At 44.5% G+C, this 16,695-nt stretch overlaps 1 protein-coding gene across 1 annotated transcript; it reads right to left on the bottom strand.

Annotated features, from left to right (window-relative positions):
* Positions 1-4,836: 4,836 nt before the first annotated feature.
* Positions 4,837-5,965, bottom strand: diras1b (DIRAS family, GTP-binding RAS-like 1b). Its single transcript, XM_061083231.1, has 2 exons — positions 5,657-5,965; positions 4,837-5,124 (listed from the first exon to the last, which is right to left on the bottom strand). Exons 1-2 carry the CDS (start codon positions 5,963-5,965, stop codon positions 4,837-4,839), a joined length of 597 nt encoding a protein of 198 aa, XP_060939214.1.
* Between the last annotated feature and the right edge of the window lie 10,730 nt (positions 5,966-16,695).

Consider the following 16,695-nt stretch of genomic DNA (forward strand, 5'->3'; position numbering starts at 1 on the left):
TCAGCGCCACATGGTCGTGTTCCGCCCTGCAAGGGAAGAACACACGTGAACCAAGCTTCCTCGGCAGTGTGAGCCTGTCCCCCTGTGACCTCTGAGGTGAACTTTGCCTGGAACCGATCCAGCTTCAGTTTCATTAAATGCCACTTTATCCTGCCTCTTTTCTCAATAACATGACATTTTTATTTCTTTCCAGCAATTCTGAGCGTCAAATGTCCTCCTTCTAAAGTCTGTGTTCACTATACAACACCATCGTGGTGCAAAATTTGGTTAAAAACCGAGATGATCCTGTTATGTAATTGGCTGCTGCTTTGGTCTGATATAGCAGTCAGCCAATCACATCACTGAATTTGTGTTTTGGACTGACGGACAAAGACTGTCATGAAAAGTGGTGTTATAAAGTAAAACCACTGAGGAAAATATAACACTTAAATAATGACAATAAGAGACATCCGAAATAAAACCTGCTGGAATTAAATAAAAATGACAAAAAACTCTGTTATTGGGAAAGAAAGGAGGATGAATTTGGAACATTTACTGGATTATTTCAGAATTAGTCGATGTTGATATCTATTTGTGATCATCCTATTCATTCATCGGATATTGGGCACTTTGGGTCTCTGCAAAATGTTAGTTTATTCGTTTTTACCTTGCAGAGAAAATTATAGCACACTTTGGAAACAGCACCAAAGTTTTGACTTCATGGCAGCCGACATAAAGAAGCTCTCTTCTGGAGCCAAGTGCAAGCTTCCAAATGGACAAGTTCCCTATAAGAAAGAAACGCAGGCACCTTCCACCCACAGCTTCCTTTCTTCCTCCTCCTCTTCTCTCATCTCTGAAACCGCCTTTAAACACTATTTACAACTATCTACAATCGGGCGTGAGCGGTGTCGACCTTCAGTCTGTTCGAGCGCAAGCGACTCACAGAAAAATTGGAGGGAAGGAAGTGAGAGAAACTCGGGAGCTTCAGGGGAGAGCGGACAGAGAATTGACGGAGAAGCAGACGTGACGTGTAGGAGAGCGACGAGCAGGAAACAGCCAGAGACGAGGCCTGTGTGAATAGAACCGGTGTGTGCAAGTTGTGTAAGTGTGCATGAAGGCATGCAGTCTGTATGTCCAGCTTCCATACAGCTGAATATACTGTGTGTGTTTGTGTCTGTGTGTGTACTGAGCAGTGCAGGATGACTCATGCAGAATGTGTGGGCATTCTCCACAGGAAGGGCTTCAAACATCTGACAGACACTTCACAAGATGGTGCAACAACAGCACACACACACACACACACGTAAACACACACAAGCACATACACAAACGTATGCAGGCAAGAGTGATAGGCAAAATATGCAAATAGGTGATTGCATTCATACACTGATAAACACACATACAAAAACACACGTACAAAAAACACACACACACAGCAGCAGCAGTGAATATGCTTCATTGTTAAATGAGATGAGACAAGCCATGGGAGGAAACTCAGCGGACACACACACGTACACAAACACACATTTGAGTCGTACACAGGCCACGGTTGGTGCAGTTGCACTCCACATTTTCACACCACTTCTATTAATAGCACAGCTCCCTTCCCTCCCGCTCCAGCTTGTTGTCCGTATGCCGCTCTCGAACGCTGCCTCATTGTTTTTTTCCCGCCCGGCTGTATCATATTCCACGCGGGAACATGAGCAGCGACAGTCTCCTGTACAGACGTCAGCAGAACAACACATTGCTCAAACATGCGCTCGCAATCTGGCATTCTGCGTGAGGCAATCAGACGTGCCAAGCTGATATTTATGCAGCCTGTGCAAACCCCCCCCCGATAGTTAAGCATCAGATCAGACCAGAGGCGGGTCTGAGGGCTGTTACATGTTATTTCCAGCTGTTGTTGTTGTTGCTTTTTTGAGCTTCAGTGCTTTTCACTCCATCTTAACGAGCACAAGACAAACCCAGATCTCCCGTTTCAGAAATAAAACGCAGGTGGAAAAATCGACAAAACGAAAGAGAGTGCGAATGAGCAAATCCCTGGAGTCTAACGAGTAAAGGGTGTGTTAACGATGCAAATCTTTTGGGAGTGTTAACAGGAACTCACATTTGTGCCGAACACAACACGTCGATAACAACGGATTCATTGTCAACTTGGAAAATAAATACAAAAAAAGGAAAAGCTATGGAGTGGAACCTTTAGTTACATATTCACATTTTGCTAGTATTATCCGATTGATCTGAAGAGTGGATGTGTCAAATACAATATATCATGAGCATCGTTAATAAGCTGTATTTTACAGTATATAGCAACATTGAACCTCCTACTGTAACAATATTTCCTGGTTACAAAGGACATATTCCCAGAAAGACAGTGGGTACAGGTTTTTCTTTACATGGGTAACATCTTACTTGAAGCTCTTCCTAACGTGTCGTTGAACTACCTTATGCTTATGTACAGTAACTCCGCATGGGAAGTAGTTTAAAGTGGGCGTGAGTGATGAGGGAGGGGCATTTTACATGGTGCTTAGAAACGAGGCAGCGCTGATTAATAAGCAAGTCTTCAAGTAAAATGTCACCCTAAAGTGCCCAGTTGTGGATTCTGCTGCACACATAGAGACGGAGGGAGACAGACGGCGGTGGCGAACGACAGTTGCTGTGCTTTTTCTTTTTCAGTTGTTTCTTTTTTTTTTAGTTTGACCAGAGAAATGAACACACGGTTAAAAGGGGCATCATCTGTGTCTTTGGGTTCAACAGTACAGGAGCAGATTATCCGCCAAATAGTTTGTTAGAAACCGCCTGAGAGATGGAGAGAAGTAGACAAATAATCGGACCCTCCGAGGCCATCGTACAGGGGGTGACGTCACACACACACGTGTTTCTTCACGACCACAGCGAATCACGGATCACATCACGATACCCTGTTGCTCAGCAGAACCCCAACCTGGTTGTGCCGTGACCAAACAAAACATTTTTACAATCGAGACTCCGAGCTACGTGTGACTATGGTGATGGTGATTGTTCCTCTACGTTCAGGACCAGAGAGTAAAGGTTAAAGATGGAAAATAGCAGACGAGACAAAAAAATTAAAAAACAAAACATGTGTACAAAAAAAGAAACACACAAAGAAATGTACAAACAAACAAACAGATATGTCAGTAAAAAAGTATTGTGCTTTTAGCTGTCCAGTGCACACCGAGTACAAGTTTTAGAGCTCCTACGTGAGAAAGGTGTGTGTGTGTGTATATGCACTTCGGACATATCCTGTGTTCAGCAGAGATCATTAAAACATACAGTAGGCAAAACATGTTAGTGTGTGTGTGTGTCTATTTATGATATTAAGTGCAATGTGAGATCATCTAGGCAGAGTGAGGCCTGTTTGTCTTCATCAAATCAAAACAAATTGTTACTCAAAGTGAAAACCACAACAATGCATGAGTGTGTTATTTTTTCCGACTCTTGCATCAATGCATTCAGGCGCATGCTATATGCATGTTTAAATATGTGTGTGTGTGTGTTTGACCCATTCTGTTTCCTGATAAGCACATGAGAAGCAAAACAAAAACAACGAGGAAACAGAATTACAGATTCAGGTCACACTCAATAATCTGCATGGGTTTACTTTCACATCCATTAGTATTCTTTTTTTCCCCTCTTCTGTGTGCTTTCTGTTGTTTTGTTTTTTTAACATGAATTTAAAGAGCATTATAAAACAAGACAAAAAAAAAAAAAAGGCAAACAAGGAGAAACCTTCACATGAAAATTGCCAAAGCAAACGGACATTCTTCACCACAGAACCCCACCCCCCCCAAAGAAAAAAAATCATCCCAGTTCACTTTCGTCTTATCAGCTCGGCAACGAATATCCAAGTGTATCGTCCTCAAGGCAGATGTTTATGTTTTTTCGTTTCATGTTGTGATGAGAGTCCAGCTTCCCTTCCCTCCACGGTTATTACTCGACACTAGATGAAGTCTCAGAAACATCGCTGTGTCGTGGTGGTGGCTGGATGAGGATGGATGAGGAGGGTTGCACATGAATGATGTGATGACAGATTGACAAATGTAACGAGGAGTCTTTTTTTTTATTATCTTCAAATGGGTGAATTTGTCCTGTCGCCAACAATTTAAGCTCTGACCTTCTGTGACTGACACAATAGCTGGGGCGGGGGGGCAAGTGGAGACTAGTGGAATCACTGACAGATCCCACGTTTATTTACATCAGAGGCGTGCGTTTCTCACACCATAGAATCCTCCAGCGTTTATCTCAAAATAGGGTTTGAACTAATGTCGTTGACTCTGTTACATACACATTTAGTTTCTGTGTAGTGGTGATAACAGGAGAGGGGGGGGATATTGAAGGATGGGGAAGCTGGGATGTTAGTGTGTGAGCTGGGACAGGGATGGAGGGAGGACTAAGGGGTGTAGAAGTGAAAGAGGAAAGTCAAATTTGTGTGTATATCCGAAGGGAACTTTCAGTTTCGGGAGGGGATGCTGTCGTCTGTGATCTTCTCCGCAGGCCGAGGTCTCCACGACCACCTCAGGTTTCCTTCTGCGACACACGCATCTCACTTTTAATTTGCGATATTCAGAATGCGTGTGGATGTCGAGCTCCGAGGTGAAATCCGTGTTGTTTTTCCTGGCATGGAACTTTTGTGTTTGTGAACGCACCAGTCGCACGGAGGAGGATGTGGTTGATGAGAATCCCCGGTGGCCTTCCAGACATTTAGCTCCGAGTGATAACATTTAATGAGTCTGTGTTTTCTCTCGTCTGCATTTCTTTTCTTTCCTCTCTCTCCCTTTTCATTATTTCCTCCCCTCTCTCCCGCCTCCACCTCCCCCTTTTCCTCCCCTCCTGGTTTTACATTACGCTGCATTTGCCCTTCAGTCTCTCGGCGCGGGACTGCTTCCCCGAGCGCTTGCCGTCGATGTTGAGGCTCATGTTCCTCTTCTTGTCCAGGTTGAGGAGCTCTTGGAAGAGCTCGGTGACGTTGTGGTTGGTCTTGGCCGATGTCTCCATGAAGGCGCACTTCCACTGGTTGGCCTGGGCCTCGCCATCCTTGGTCTCCACCTCTCGCAGGGTCTCGTCGCTCTTGTTGCCCACGAGCATGATGGGAATGGCCTCCACGTTGCCCTTTATGGCCAGGACCTGCAGCGGAGGTGGAAGTTAAGAGGAACAGTCAGAAAGAATTCAGATCTCCAAGATAATCTGAACGTCCTGGGAGAAAGTGCGTCATAGGTCTGAATGTTGAAAAGAAGTTTCCCGGTGTAAGATGCTAACGTGTTGTTCAAACATCAACATAAATCTGTACTTTACAGCATAAATAAAGGGAAAGAAAGACTTGAAAAAACTTAAGTAAATACAATTTAAAGTAGTAATTATGCATTATGTCCATTCTGTATTAGTTTTCATCCATATCAAAATAATGTGTAACATAAAATTACTGTTTAAAAGAAACTGGTATATATGTCAGTGTTACTATGGCATAATTCATTAATGAGTAATATGGGGGCAGCAAGGTATATAACACCACTTTAAAAAGAGTTATCATGTATTCACAAAATTCACAATATATCTTTCAAGTTAAATATATAATATAGTATATAAAGCAATGTGTAGGCACATATAGTCATGAACAGACCTGCACACCTTCAGTACACACACACACACACACACACACCTGTTGGTAAATGGGTTTGAGCTCCTCCAGGGACTGTTTGCTCGTGATGGAGTAGACCAGGATGAAGGCGTGGCCTTTGGAGATGGACAGACGCTGCATGGCGGGGAACTGGTGGCTCCCCGTGGTGTCGGTGATCTGCAGCGTGCACACGCTCTTGTCGCAGCTGATCACCTGGCGGTAGGTGTCCTCCACCGTGGGGATGTAGGTGTCCCTGAAGGTGCCCTTCACGAAGCGCAGGACCAGGGAGCTCTTCCCTACTCCACCCGCCCCAAACACCACCACACGATAGTCGTTGCTCTGCTCCGGCATTCTGCCCCCCTCAGGCTTAAGACAGTGTTACACCTGTCATGTTGAGGGTGGGGGGGATGAGAGGGGGTGTGAGAAGAGGATCAATTTAGCACAAGGACAGCAAACAAAGTAGCAGATATAAAGCAGAGGGACGAGTAAACATCGGTGGGACACAACCGAAGGAGCACGCTGCTCGTGGTCTGATGACGAGGCACAGAACAAATTAGAGAAGATGAGTTTGGTGAAGCTCCAAGTGTTTCACCTGACGCAGACATTTCCCTAATCAATAGCATTCCCTGAGAAACTGTTTCTCAGCTTCAAGCACGGAAACATTCCTCATTTATCAACTTAAGCAGCTGCGGCAAACCCCGGGGGAGACCGAGGCCTTGGGACAATGATCTCCAGGCCTTCAGGGGTCGGACACGAGCAATAACACACACTCACAACACGGCAAACATCGAACACACACTTTGCAAATGAGCACACACACGTTTAGGGGACTTTGGGACCTGGGGGGCCCGATAGCTTCTCCTCCAAAGAAACACATGATACTGAACACAGTAGTATGGATGGAGCCTGAGCTTTTTTGCAGAAACCCAGTGGCAGAGAGCCTGATTCGGGTGATTCGGGAATATAGAATCTTTCTAGTCTCCTGAACAAATCCAATCACCAAGCTGTCATTGCTGTGGACTCAGGGCCCCATGTCTGCTCCGGGGCCACAGACCACCGCCTGCTTGTTGCTACGCCCCTGAATCGAATCAACACATCTCGAACAGAACATTACAAGCTTCACAAATGTAATATATAATAAAGGGGCTGCTGCATTAGATTGCATTAGGTTGCAGTCGTGTGCGATATTGTATCCTCACACTGTGTGTATATCTATTAAATGTATGTATGACAAAGCTGACTAAACAACAGCTACAGCAGATTCATTTCACTGCCTCTCAGCTGTGCTTCCCTTTGTTATTGATCCACTCACGAGGTGGAAGCAGCAGATGGAGCCAGCTATTGTAAATGTAAATTATAACTAAAATGATGATGCGGAAGAATAGTGGCAGGTGCGGAATGTTTTTGGTCACGTGACGGGTAGAAATAAGTAATGCGAATTATGACAATCTGTCTATGTAGCATCTTTCAGCTCATTGTTTTGGTTTTACAGCTTTATTGTTTTGACTCTTATAGTTTTGTTTCTAGCAGCAGCAGCAGCAGCAGGAGGCATCTGTTTTAGGAAAAAAACTCTGACAAATAATGATGAGAACTAGTTCTAATCCATGCACCACCCCGTGTGCCCCCCCCCCCCCCCTAAAGAAATCAATGAATGCAGGTGTATGGTGAGCAAATTACAACCTTGGGATTAACTGTTTGTTATAGAAACTACCTGTAGCGACCATGTATTGTTTTACCTTTAAGCCTTGAGGAAATGTGGGGAAATATACAAAGCCAGCCGGATATAGAATAAAACAATAATCTAGAGCTATCAAATCCAGGCTGTGTGCATCCATCCATCATCTACTGCTTATCCCGTTTAACGGCCGCGGGGGGAAGCTGGAGCCAATCCCAGCTGACATCCGCATATCAAAGGGCCAACATGAGACTAACAACCATTCACACATACGGACAAGTCTCCAATGAATCTAACCTCAATTTCCATGTCTCTGGACTTTGAGAGGAGGCCGGAGCACATGGAGAAAACCTATGTGAACGCAGGAAGAACATGCAAACTCCAAGCCAACCGGGTTATCACGGCTAAGCTCAAATTAAACTACATGCAAAAGCCAAATAAGAACTATCAAATCCACACCGAGTGCAACAAATTTATATTTTTACCCTTCAAGGCTTTCCTAACTCTGGTTGGGAGTCAGCAGCGGGCCTTGCATTGTGAAGGACTCTACAAATCTTCACACTCAGCGTTACCGACTGCAGCTCATACATATGCATCCGAACAATGTCCTCACACCTAATCTATTGCTATCCGTGTAAGTGCTTGTGTGTCTGTCGAGCATCTGTGCACGATTACGCATCGCGTCTTGTTGCATTATTCATCCGCCGCGCTTCTACACTTGCTTTAAGGTCCCATAATAAGATGCTCCTTCAGTTGTGATCATGCGCCGCTCTCTAAGCTGCAGCTGTAATGAAACAGTAAATTGACATCAATACTAGATGGAATAAGTGGATTTCTGTCATGCTTGCACTGCTGGAACCCGCTATTGATGGCAGGGCCTCTGTAATTGCATTGCCAGGTTCGAGATAATATCAGTCAAGGAGTTTAAAATAAATGGGGATTCAGGGAGCGCCTCTTGAGTTTTACAGTCAATCTATAGCTGTAAGTCTGGGTGACACATAGGAGTGGCATCGAGCCATGCTGAGCACATTGTACCGCAGTTTAATTTGCAGGTTAGCCTGAGTTTTCTGCTTATATACATGTGAAACTGTTATTCTGGTCTGACAAAGCATAACATCTTATTGCGTGTTTTTTTTTTATGATTTTGCATTTTTTTGGAGATAAAAATGTCAAAATTGGTGGAAACAAAGGTTCCTCAGCTTTAACGAGGCCTTCAGGCACTCTGAAGAATTGTGGTCTGAGTTGCCAGAGCCGCACATTGACTTCTGCTTAGGTCTGCTTTATGTCTGGCACGCTCACACACACACACACACACACACACACACGTATGCACCAACGATGCACTTTTAAAGAGCCAAACATTTTAGCTCTAATTAATATCCTATTAGTGCATGTGAGTCTGAGTTCAAAGAGAATTATATAAAATATAAAAACATCTCTGCAGTGCGTCTCGGCTCCACAGAGCATTACCACATCCATACCACTGCGTTCTGGTTTCATCTCAACTCTCATTGCTCCCATCAGAGTCATTTCCAGCAGCAGTTAGGCAAACTGTTTTCAGAAAAGGTCAGAAAACCCAATCGGTCGTTCCCTGCTCAGCAGCGATTGGGGACAAACATTGGCGACTAACTCTGGAACATAGCTGAGCATTTAGCCGCTAAAGAGACAGATATTTCCCCTCAGGAGTTGGAGGAGACCAAAGATGGAGCCAAAAGAGAGGGAATATTGGGTTTATATTGATTGGTCGGACACAAACACGATTCCGAGTGGATGAAAGATGGAGCTCTGTGTGTGCTGAATTTCTAATCAGGCATCTGTTTGCTACCACGTCGGCCCTGTCAACTTCCTGTGTTGACGGTCAATGACGCGTTTACAGCTTGTTGTGCCGCCTCCAAAATTCAACCGAAGCAGGTTTTAAACATTTCCAGACATCTGGGGGAACACTCGGTTGATAAGCAAAACAGTTAATCCAAATTAGCTCAGTATCTGTATTTCAAGGTACAACTGTGAGCGAGTGCATTAAAAATGTTGACAGTAATCCCTCAGTGCACAGGCAGGTCACAGGTGAGGTAAGACGATCCATCACAGTCTGTGAACTGGGGACCGTCACAGTGGATTAAACGAGGTATTCCTTAATCTGTCTGATGCATTTTTGGCAGAGTAGACGTGTTCCCTGATATCAGCAACTTACATTATTATTATTATTATTATTATAGATAGAAACAGAGGGCAACCACAAGTAAAACTGGTTCAACCCGAGTTATAATGAAACAGAATTATCCTTTGACAGCTCTGCTCGGTTGGCGACATATTTAAAATGAAAGTATTTGGACTGTTGCCATTTTTTAAAGCTGATATGTCAGAGATGGAGCTACACACTCATAACAGTAACCTGCTCACATATATTCATTTTTTACGCTCTCTTTCTGTATCTGTCTGTTATTTGAGTCGTCCTGCAGATGTTTTTCTGTGACCTGCTCCCTCAGCTTCCTCTTGCTGTTCCTCCTCTGCCTCCTGCTCGCTCGCTCCTCAGGTCTCCGTGCTGTTTGATCAATAAACTAAGGCCGCTGTGGTTTTGATCGATGGGGCTCGTCTGTCTGGGCCCCGTCAGTCTGTCATCCACCCCCGCTTGGTGCCTGCTCTGGTTTTTATTTATTCTTTGGACGGGGGATTTCAGCTCCGTGACGACGATTCGCGCTCATCAAAACCCTTCCTCCGCTCCCTCCCTTCTTCCACCTGAACTATAATTAGCTGTCTCCCTCCCTCTGTCAGCAGCTTTAACTGCACACACACAGGTGCAGCCTCACAGTGACACACAAACACACACACACATTGTACTTCCGCTTCTCCATCATTTGTCCTTGATACCAGGCCTCCAGAATAATGACGCTCCTCCTAAAAGCGTTTCCTCCCTCCTCTCTTACATTCGTTTTAGTGGAAATGAGAGGACTGCAGTCCCTTAATGAATTAATGGCATACTATAAATGCAACTGTGGCAGAGCAGCCAAACTCCATTAGCAGATGGCTTTGGCACAGTCCGAACGGGCCTCTTCTTCTCTGGAGTCAGACAATAAATGCAACACAGCCTTTCGCCACTCGAACATTTCACAGAGCGAGCAAGGAAATGTCACCTTTAACAGAAACATGCACATAATTTCCCTCAAGAGAGCCACTTACGCAGCGGCACAAAGGAAGCGCATTAACCAACATCAAACACGACGCCATTCAACAGATCAAGAGCGTGATTAAGCAGACACCCACAAATCGGTCCCATGGTGTCTTGTGGAGAGACGGGTTTTAATCAAGCCATGGATATTGGAATGCTGCGGATCCGCGGCTACTCGGCGACAGGTTTTTCACAGGATCGAAACAAAGGTTATTCCAAAAAGTTCGTCCTCTTCTGGCCACAGCTGTCTCTCTCTCTCTCTCTCTCTCTCTCTCTCTCTCTCTCTCTCTCTCTCTCTCTCTCTCTCTCTCTCTCTCTCTCTCTCTCTCTCTCTCTCTCTCTCTCTCTCTCTCTCTCTCTCTCAGACACACACACACACATTATCTGCCAGAAAGAGATTGAGTGTGTGTGTGAGAGGGAGATGTGTGTTTGCATCTGTGCAGTCAAGCAGAGGATTTCCTGTAGCCCTTGCACACATCAGCTGAGGCTTTGAAAGTGTGTGTGTGTGTGCATGTATGTGTGTGTTTTGCCACAGGGATGATTCTGCGTTTTTCTCAGCCAGAGAATCACCCCCGGGAGAATTCATTAGGTTTGAGCGGAACGCAGAGGTTCACTTTATAAATTTTGATTCAGTCATGCTGCTGCCTCGGGATGAGAAACTCACACCTGCTCACCAAACTCACAAATGGAGATTAAAGAAATACATGGTTTTCTCTGTGTGTCTCAGACCGTGAATAAAGATGGACGACGCGACTCCACTTCCTCCTGTTGTGCAAAAATGTATTATAAACTTTCTTATATTGGTGCTTCTTTGGAACAAGGGTCTGTCCAGCAGTCATCATAGCCACCGAGGTCTCGACCAATTATGAGTCAGGCTGAGCTGTCAATCATTACGTTTCACCCAGTTTTTATATAACATTAAATAACTTATTAAAACCAAACTTATCGGATAAATTACCACTTGAACATACATCAGCGTGCACTAAAAACCTAACAGAAAGCATCTTCATTTCACAAGTACATTCTAGTTTGGTCCATTTCTACGTCGGGAACAACGATGGTGAGCTCTACGGAAGTTAAGACGAGAAATTATGAAACTGTGAATAAACCTTTTGTTCACCTGATGTGACTTTAAAGTATAATCAATAATCAATAATGTCTGTTTAAATTAAAGCTGTGACATGACTGTGTGTGTGTGTGTGAGTTTGTATGATATAATATGCATTTTAATCTGAGTGCAAACTTGAGTGAGACTGGGAGTGAGTGCCCCGCCTCTATGTCAGTCCATACTGTGATTGCACTTACACTGTACCTGCATGTAGTGCGTAGTGTTAGACCGTGGAAGAGATTGCAGCACTGTGGTCTTGGCTTAGTTGCTAATCATTGAGCTTAACCTCCTCCTCTGTGCTCCCGGCCTGCTCTGCATTGACCCAATTCCCAGGACTTAAGTTACCTAGCGGCCTCCCTATAAGACAGCATGCAGCTCGCGATGCGCAGTGGAGCCCTCTGATGCTCCGTGCACGGCCCTTTAGCTCTGCACGCAATGTGGCATGGGAATATGAGCAGAGTCACACATGGAAATAATGTAGGTGACATTTATACGTCTAACTGTTACTCATAACATCACATTATGCTTGGGGCAGGATGTTTGAAGCGGACTATCCATCTGTCACAGTAAAGGCACGGACCATACATGTTCCTCAAGCGCTACATGTTGTACGGACACATGAGACACGTGCACGGTTTAAATCTTTCCCACTACGATACTATGTTCAGACCAAACTGAAGAGTTAGCATAGTGACACACTACTGGTCGTGAAACAATGTCAATTAACACAACACATTTGAAGATTAGCAAAATAAACATATATATATTTTCTTGTATTGTATGCACCAGTAGAGAAATTACAGGGAAACCTCATCTCAAGTCTCTGGTTTCTTTTAGCCCCCCGCCCCCCCCCCCTTACTCCTACAGAGTAATGGTCCCAAGTCTTACACGGTATTTGACATCAACTTTAACATCTGCACAAAGCTACAGTTCAGCAGAAGAAAGAGGAAAGTTTAGGTTGAACCCTAAAGCAGCAGGGTTTCATTATCCAGGTCAAGCTCAAATTGTGCACAGCTCAATGTTGCACTTGCAAAATAGTGCTATAGGGAAAAATATAGTTATAGATCAAAATGCACAAACAAAATTAAACCTTGGCATAATGGAATTTTTCTTTATTTAATGGGTTAGGTGTAAATATATTAGCTAAAGTTGAATGTGGATCAGTATAAGTCCTGCTAGTGGTGAGAGGAAGGCTATGGGTTTACATAAGAAATCCATAAATTCGATATCTTCATATGAACAATATGTAGACATAAGCAATAAAATAAAACGACCTTCAACCTTCAACGACTTGAGGATTTCAAAATGAAAACATCGAGCAAACGTGTATTTTCGATTCGAGTTAGAATTTTTTTTCCCCCCACAGGCAGATTGACTCCTGAGCCGCAACCAAACATCGTAACCATAATCCTGCTGATATTCTGCAGCGGTGTTACACAGCTCTGGATGTAAGACGTCCTTGTAATTAGTCTTTGAGTGTGTATTAGTACCGAGTATTAACTTGACCTGGGGAACCATGGAGTTGCTCCGTCTGGCCTCTCCGTAAGACCTTGCTAATACCTCGGCCTGGCAATCCGGGGGAAAACACATGCACCTGGCTAATAACACCAGGAGTAAAGTATCTTCAACACCGGTGATAGAGTGGTCACATTGGTTTTCAAGGCTGTATATTGTTTTCAAATGAATGTATTTATCAAAAATAAATAACTCATTCTCAGAAGCTGTGAAGGCCGATGAGCCGAGAGAAGAGCTAACTACAGACTGGTGGGGTGTGTTGCCTGCAGTGACAGATGGTGACGGGGTTGGTAGTTTTTGGATCGACTCCATTGGTTACTACAGGCGAGATCCACCAGGCGTAGATATTTTTTTGCCTATTCTTTTTATAGGATTTAACATAACTCAGAGGCTTAGGCTGTGCACAATTGACCAGAGCAGCCATCACGGTCTGATGCCACATATGATTAAGACTGTATAGACCTTTCGAATGAGCCGGTGCTGTCGGAACATCTAAAACACTTTAGCATTGATCTGTTCCAGTATTAAAGCAGATGTCTTACAGTACGTATTTATATATAGCCCAGAGGTGCTCAACAGTGATGATGCACTTGTGCTGTCAGTGCAACAGACAAACTCAAACATCCAGAGGAGAACATAAAAGTCAATCTTTGTCTTTAAAAGGTTCAGTGTGTAAGATTTAGGTGAAAGGGATCTATTGGCAGAAACTGAAATTAAATAATCCTAGTTATGATTCCACTGGTGTGTTTCCTCTAAAAATTGTAAGAATTGTTGTTTTCTTTACTCTAGAATCTGCCTTTTATATTGAAAAAAAGAGCGAGTCCTGCACAGAGGCTTCAATGTTTTCTTTACAGTAGCCCAGACTGGACAAACTAAACACCTTATGAGTTTTTATGACAACTGAAGGTTACCACAAGTTCTCTCTCATGTGAGGTGAGGGGAATTCAGCTGCAACATGCAACTTCACCACTAGATATCACTGAATTCTATACACTGAACCTTTAACTGAAAAAAGAAAAAATGAAATTGGATTATCTTCCATGTTGAGAAGATAATCCACATTTGTGACCAAACTACACAAAGTCATGTATAGCCATCCTCTTAATAAGCCTGATGTTTTTCATCACGATCCATAAATTATTCATTGAGAAATCAAGGAAAATGTTAATAGATCTACACCAGAATGAAATGGGTTCTTCCTTCATTGCATCCTTCCACCAAGTGTCGTAGTAATTTGTCTCGTAGTTTTTGCGTTACCCTGCTAACTAACAAACAAACACAGATGAAAACGCAACCTCCTTGGCTATACATGTGTAAATTGATATGCCATTACTTATTTTGCCACATTTGGTAATAAATAATAATTGCAAAGGGAAATAAAATCTATTAGAACAATGACCATGGGAAAAGAAAATGGATCTTCACCGAGTGGTGAACCGTTTATTTTGCTTAGTAAACCTGGGTAACACTGCATTAATTGCCAGCAAATATCCAACTAAGAAACTGCACTAAAACAATACTAATTGTGTTGTTGTTGTTGTCTAGACTCACTCAACTTCTCTGTTTTAACTATTAACCCACCCAGCACCAAATTTGATAAAAACAGCTTCCCGCTCTGTAATTATCATAATGTACATGCAATTAGACATTATGTTCCTGTGTGTGATATTGTTAGTGTCAGTGCCGTCTGTCTTAATGTCTTGTGTTCATTTTATGTTCGCAAGAGCTGTACCGAAAAATAATAAATTAAATAATGAAAAGTGGTCAATAATAGATGAATCTGAGAGACCGATGGGATTCGTGGCTGCAGCTCTGGATGAAGCCGATCATGCAGCAGAAAACTGGGGATTCTGTCTTAGTGAAGCCGTAAAATGTCAAAACATAAGCCGACGGAAGTGAAATCCCAAACAGAATTAACGTCTTTCTCAACATCTGTCCAATCCTCGCTGCAGTTATCTCCCCCGGCCTTTCAGAGGGCTCCATACAAAGAGAAAAACAAAAATACCACCAGCATCATCATCTTCACTCATCTCCGGCATCATCACAAGTGTTACCACCGTCACTGGCATCATCATCATCATCATCATCATCATCATCATCATCTCCTCTTTCTGTGGATGTTACCAAGGACTGACTCATTTCTTTGTCCTGCCTGAGCAGAGTGAGTGAGGTATTCTCATGCAAACGCTCTGTGTCCATTCTAGACAAACAAATGCACAGGCAGCCCCCCCACACACACTTATCCCCCCCCCCCCCACATTGTGGAGCATCACATGCAGGCTTTAGTACAGTCTCTCTGCTCCACACACACACACACACACACACACACACACTTTAGAGCTTAATCACAGGATTTACCGTCATACATCTCTCCTCGCTCTCAACCCTCCCTCCCTGCCTCCCACACACACACACACACCCATGACTGGCAATGTTCAGAGCATACAGGAAGTTGAGTCACATACATATGCACACGCACACGCACGCACCCACACACGCACGCACGTACGGAGGAGGCCTGGGTGATTCACACCACCTTTCGCGTGTCATATTGGCTTTTCCCTCCCCAGTCATGAGAGCCAACAACAAACAGCACAACACCAGGCATGGATGGATGGATGGAGGGAGGCATGGATGGATGGATGGATGGAGGGATGGAGGGATGGAGCAGGGATCCAGATGGAGGATTAACCGCGGCTTCTGCCACAGAAATCGGGGCTTTATGCGTCACGCTGGCGTCACTATCGGTGGATATGGTTTAATGTTGACGTGCGTCTGCGCCTCGGCGGTACTACGGAGGGGAAGGGGGGTGGGGGGTGGGGGGCATGCAGGAGAGGAAGGGTCCGCAGATTGTTGCGCAACGCCATTACAGACCCCCCCCCCCACTCCGCTGGGTCCATTCATAAATACCAGAGGATCGCCATCTCGCAGCTGTGCCATCATTTCTCCGTCGCAGCGACCTCCTCCTCCTCCTCCTTCTCCTCCTCCTCCTCCCTCCTCCACCTCCCTCCACTCCTCAAAGCGAACATGAACATCCCGACACCCTCACATCTCTGCCCTCCCTCTCCCCGCCAACATGGCTGTTCGCGCTACATGCATACATACATACATTAAAAACGACCGGGGTTACCAAACGCATATGCGGGTCTTGGTGAGCGTTTGGATCAACAACCAGAAATACGCAACTCGAGAAAATTAGGTTTATCCTCCCGCGATCGGCAGGAATCGTGTCCGCGCACAGCATCCATCCATCATCCATCCACCGCCGCGGCAACGCCACTGTGAATACCAACATCCAGCCTCCATGTAAATATGTATTTATCTGTGTGTGTGTGTGTGTGTGTGTGTGTGTGTGTGAGGATGAGGGAGCGTCTCCATACCTGGTCGTGAAGGATGCAGCTCCGCTTCAGGCTCGTCCTCGGTTGAGACGGATGAAAGACAACGCGTCCTTAAAGCATTTTTACGCGCTTCATGTAGAGCTCATGTCGTCCGATTTCTAACACCACCACAGCAGACTCACTCCCTCTCTCTCTCTCTCTCTCTCTCTCTCTCTCGCTCTCTCTCTCTCCCTCTCTCTCTCGCTCCCTCTCCCTCTCCTTTTCTGCCAGATAGGACGT

Source organism: Limanda limanda, chromosome 12 (assembly GCF_963576545.1).
Source record: "Limanda limanda chromosome 12, fLimLim1.1, whole genome shotgun sequence".
Classification (NCBI taxonomy): domain Eukaryota; kingdom Metazoa; phylum Chordata; class Actinopteri; order Pleuronectiformes; family Pleuronectidae; genus Limanda; species Limanda limanda.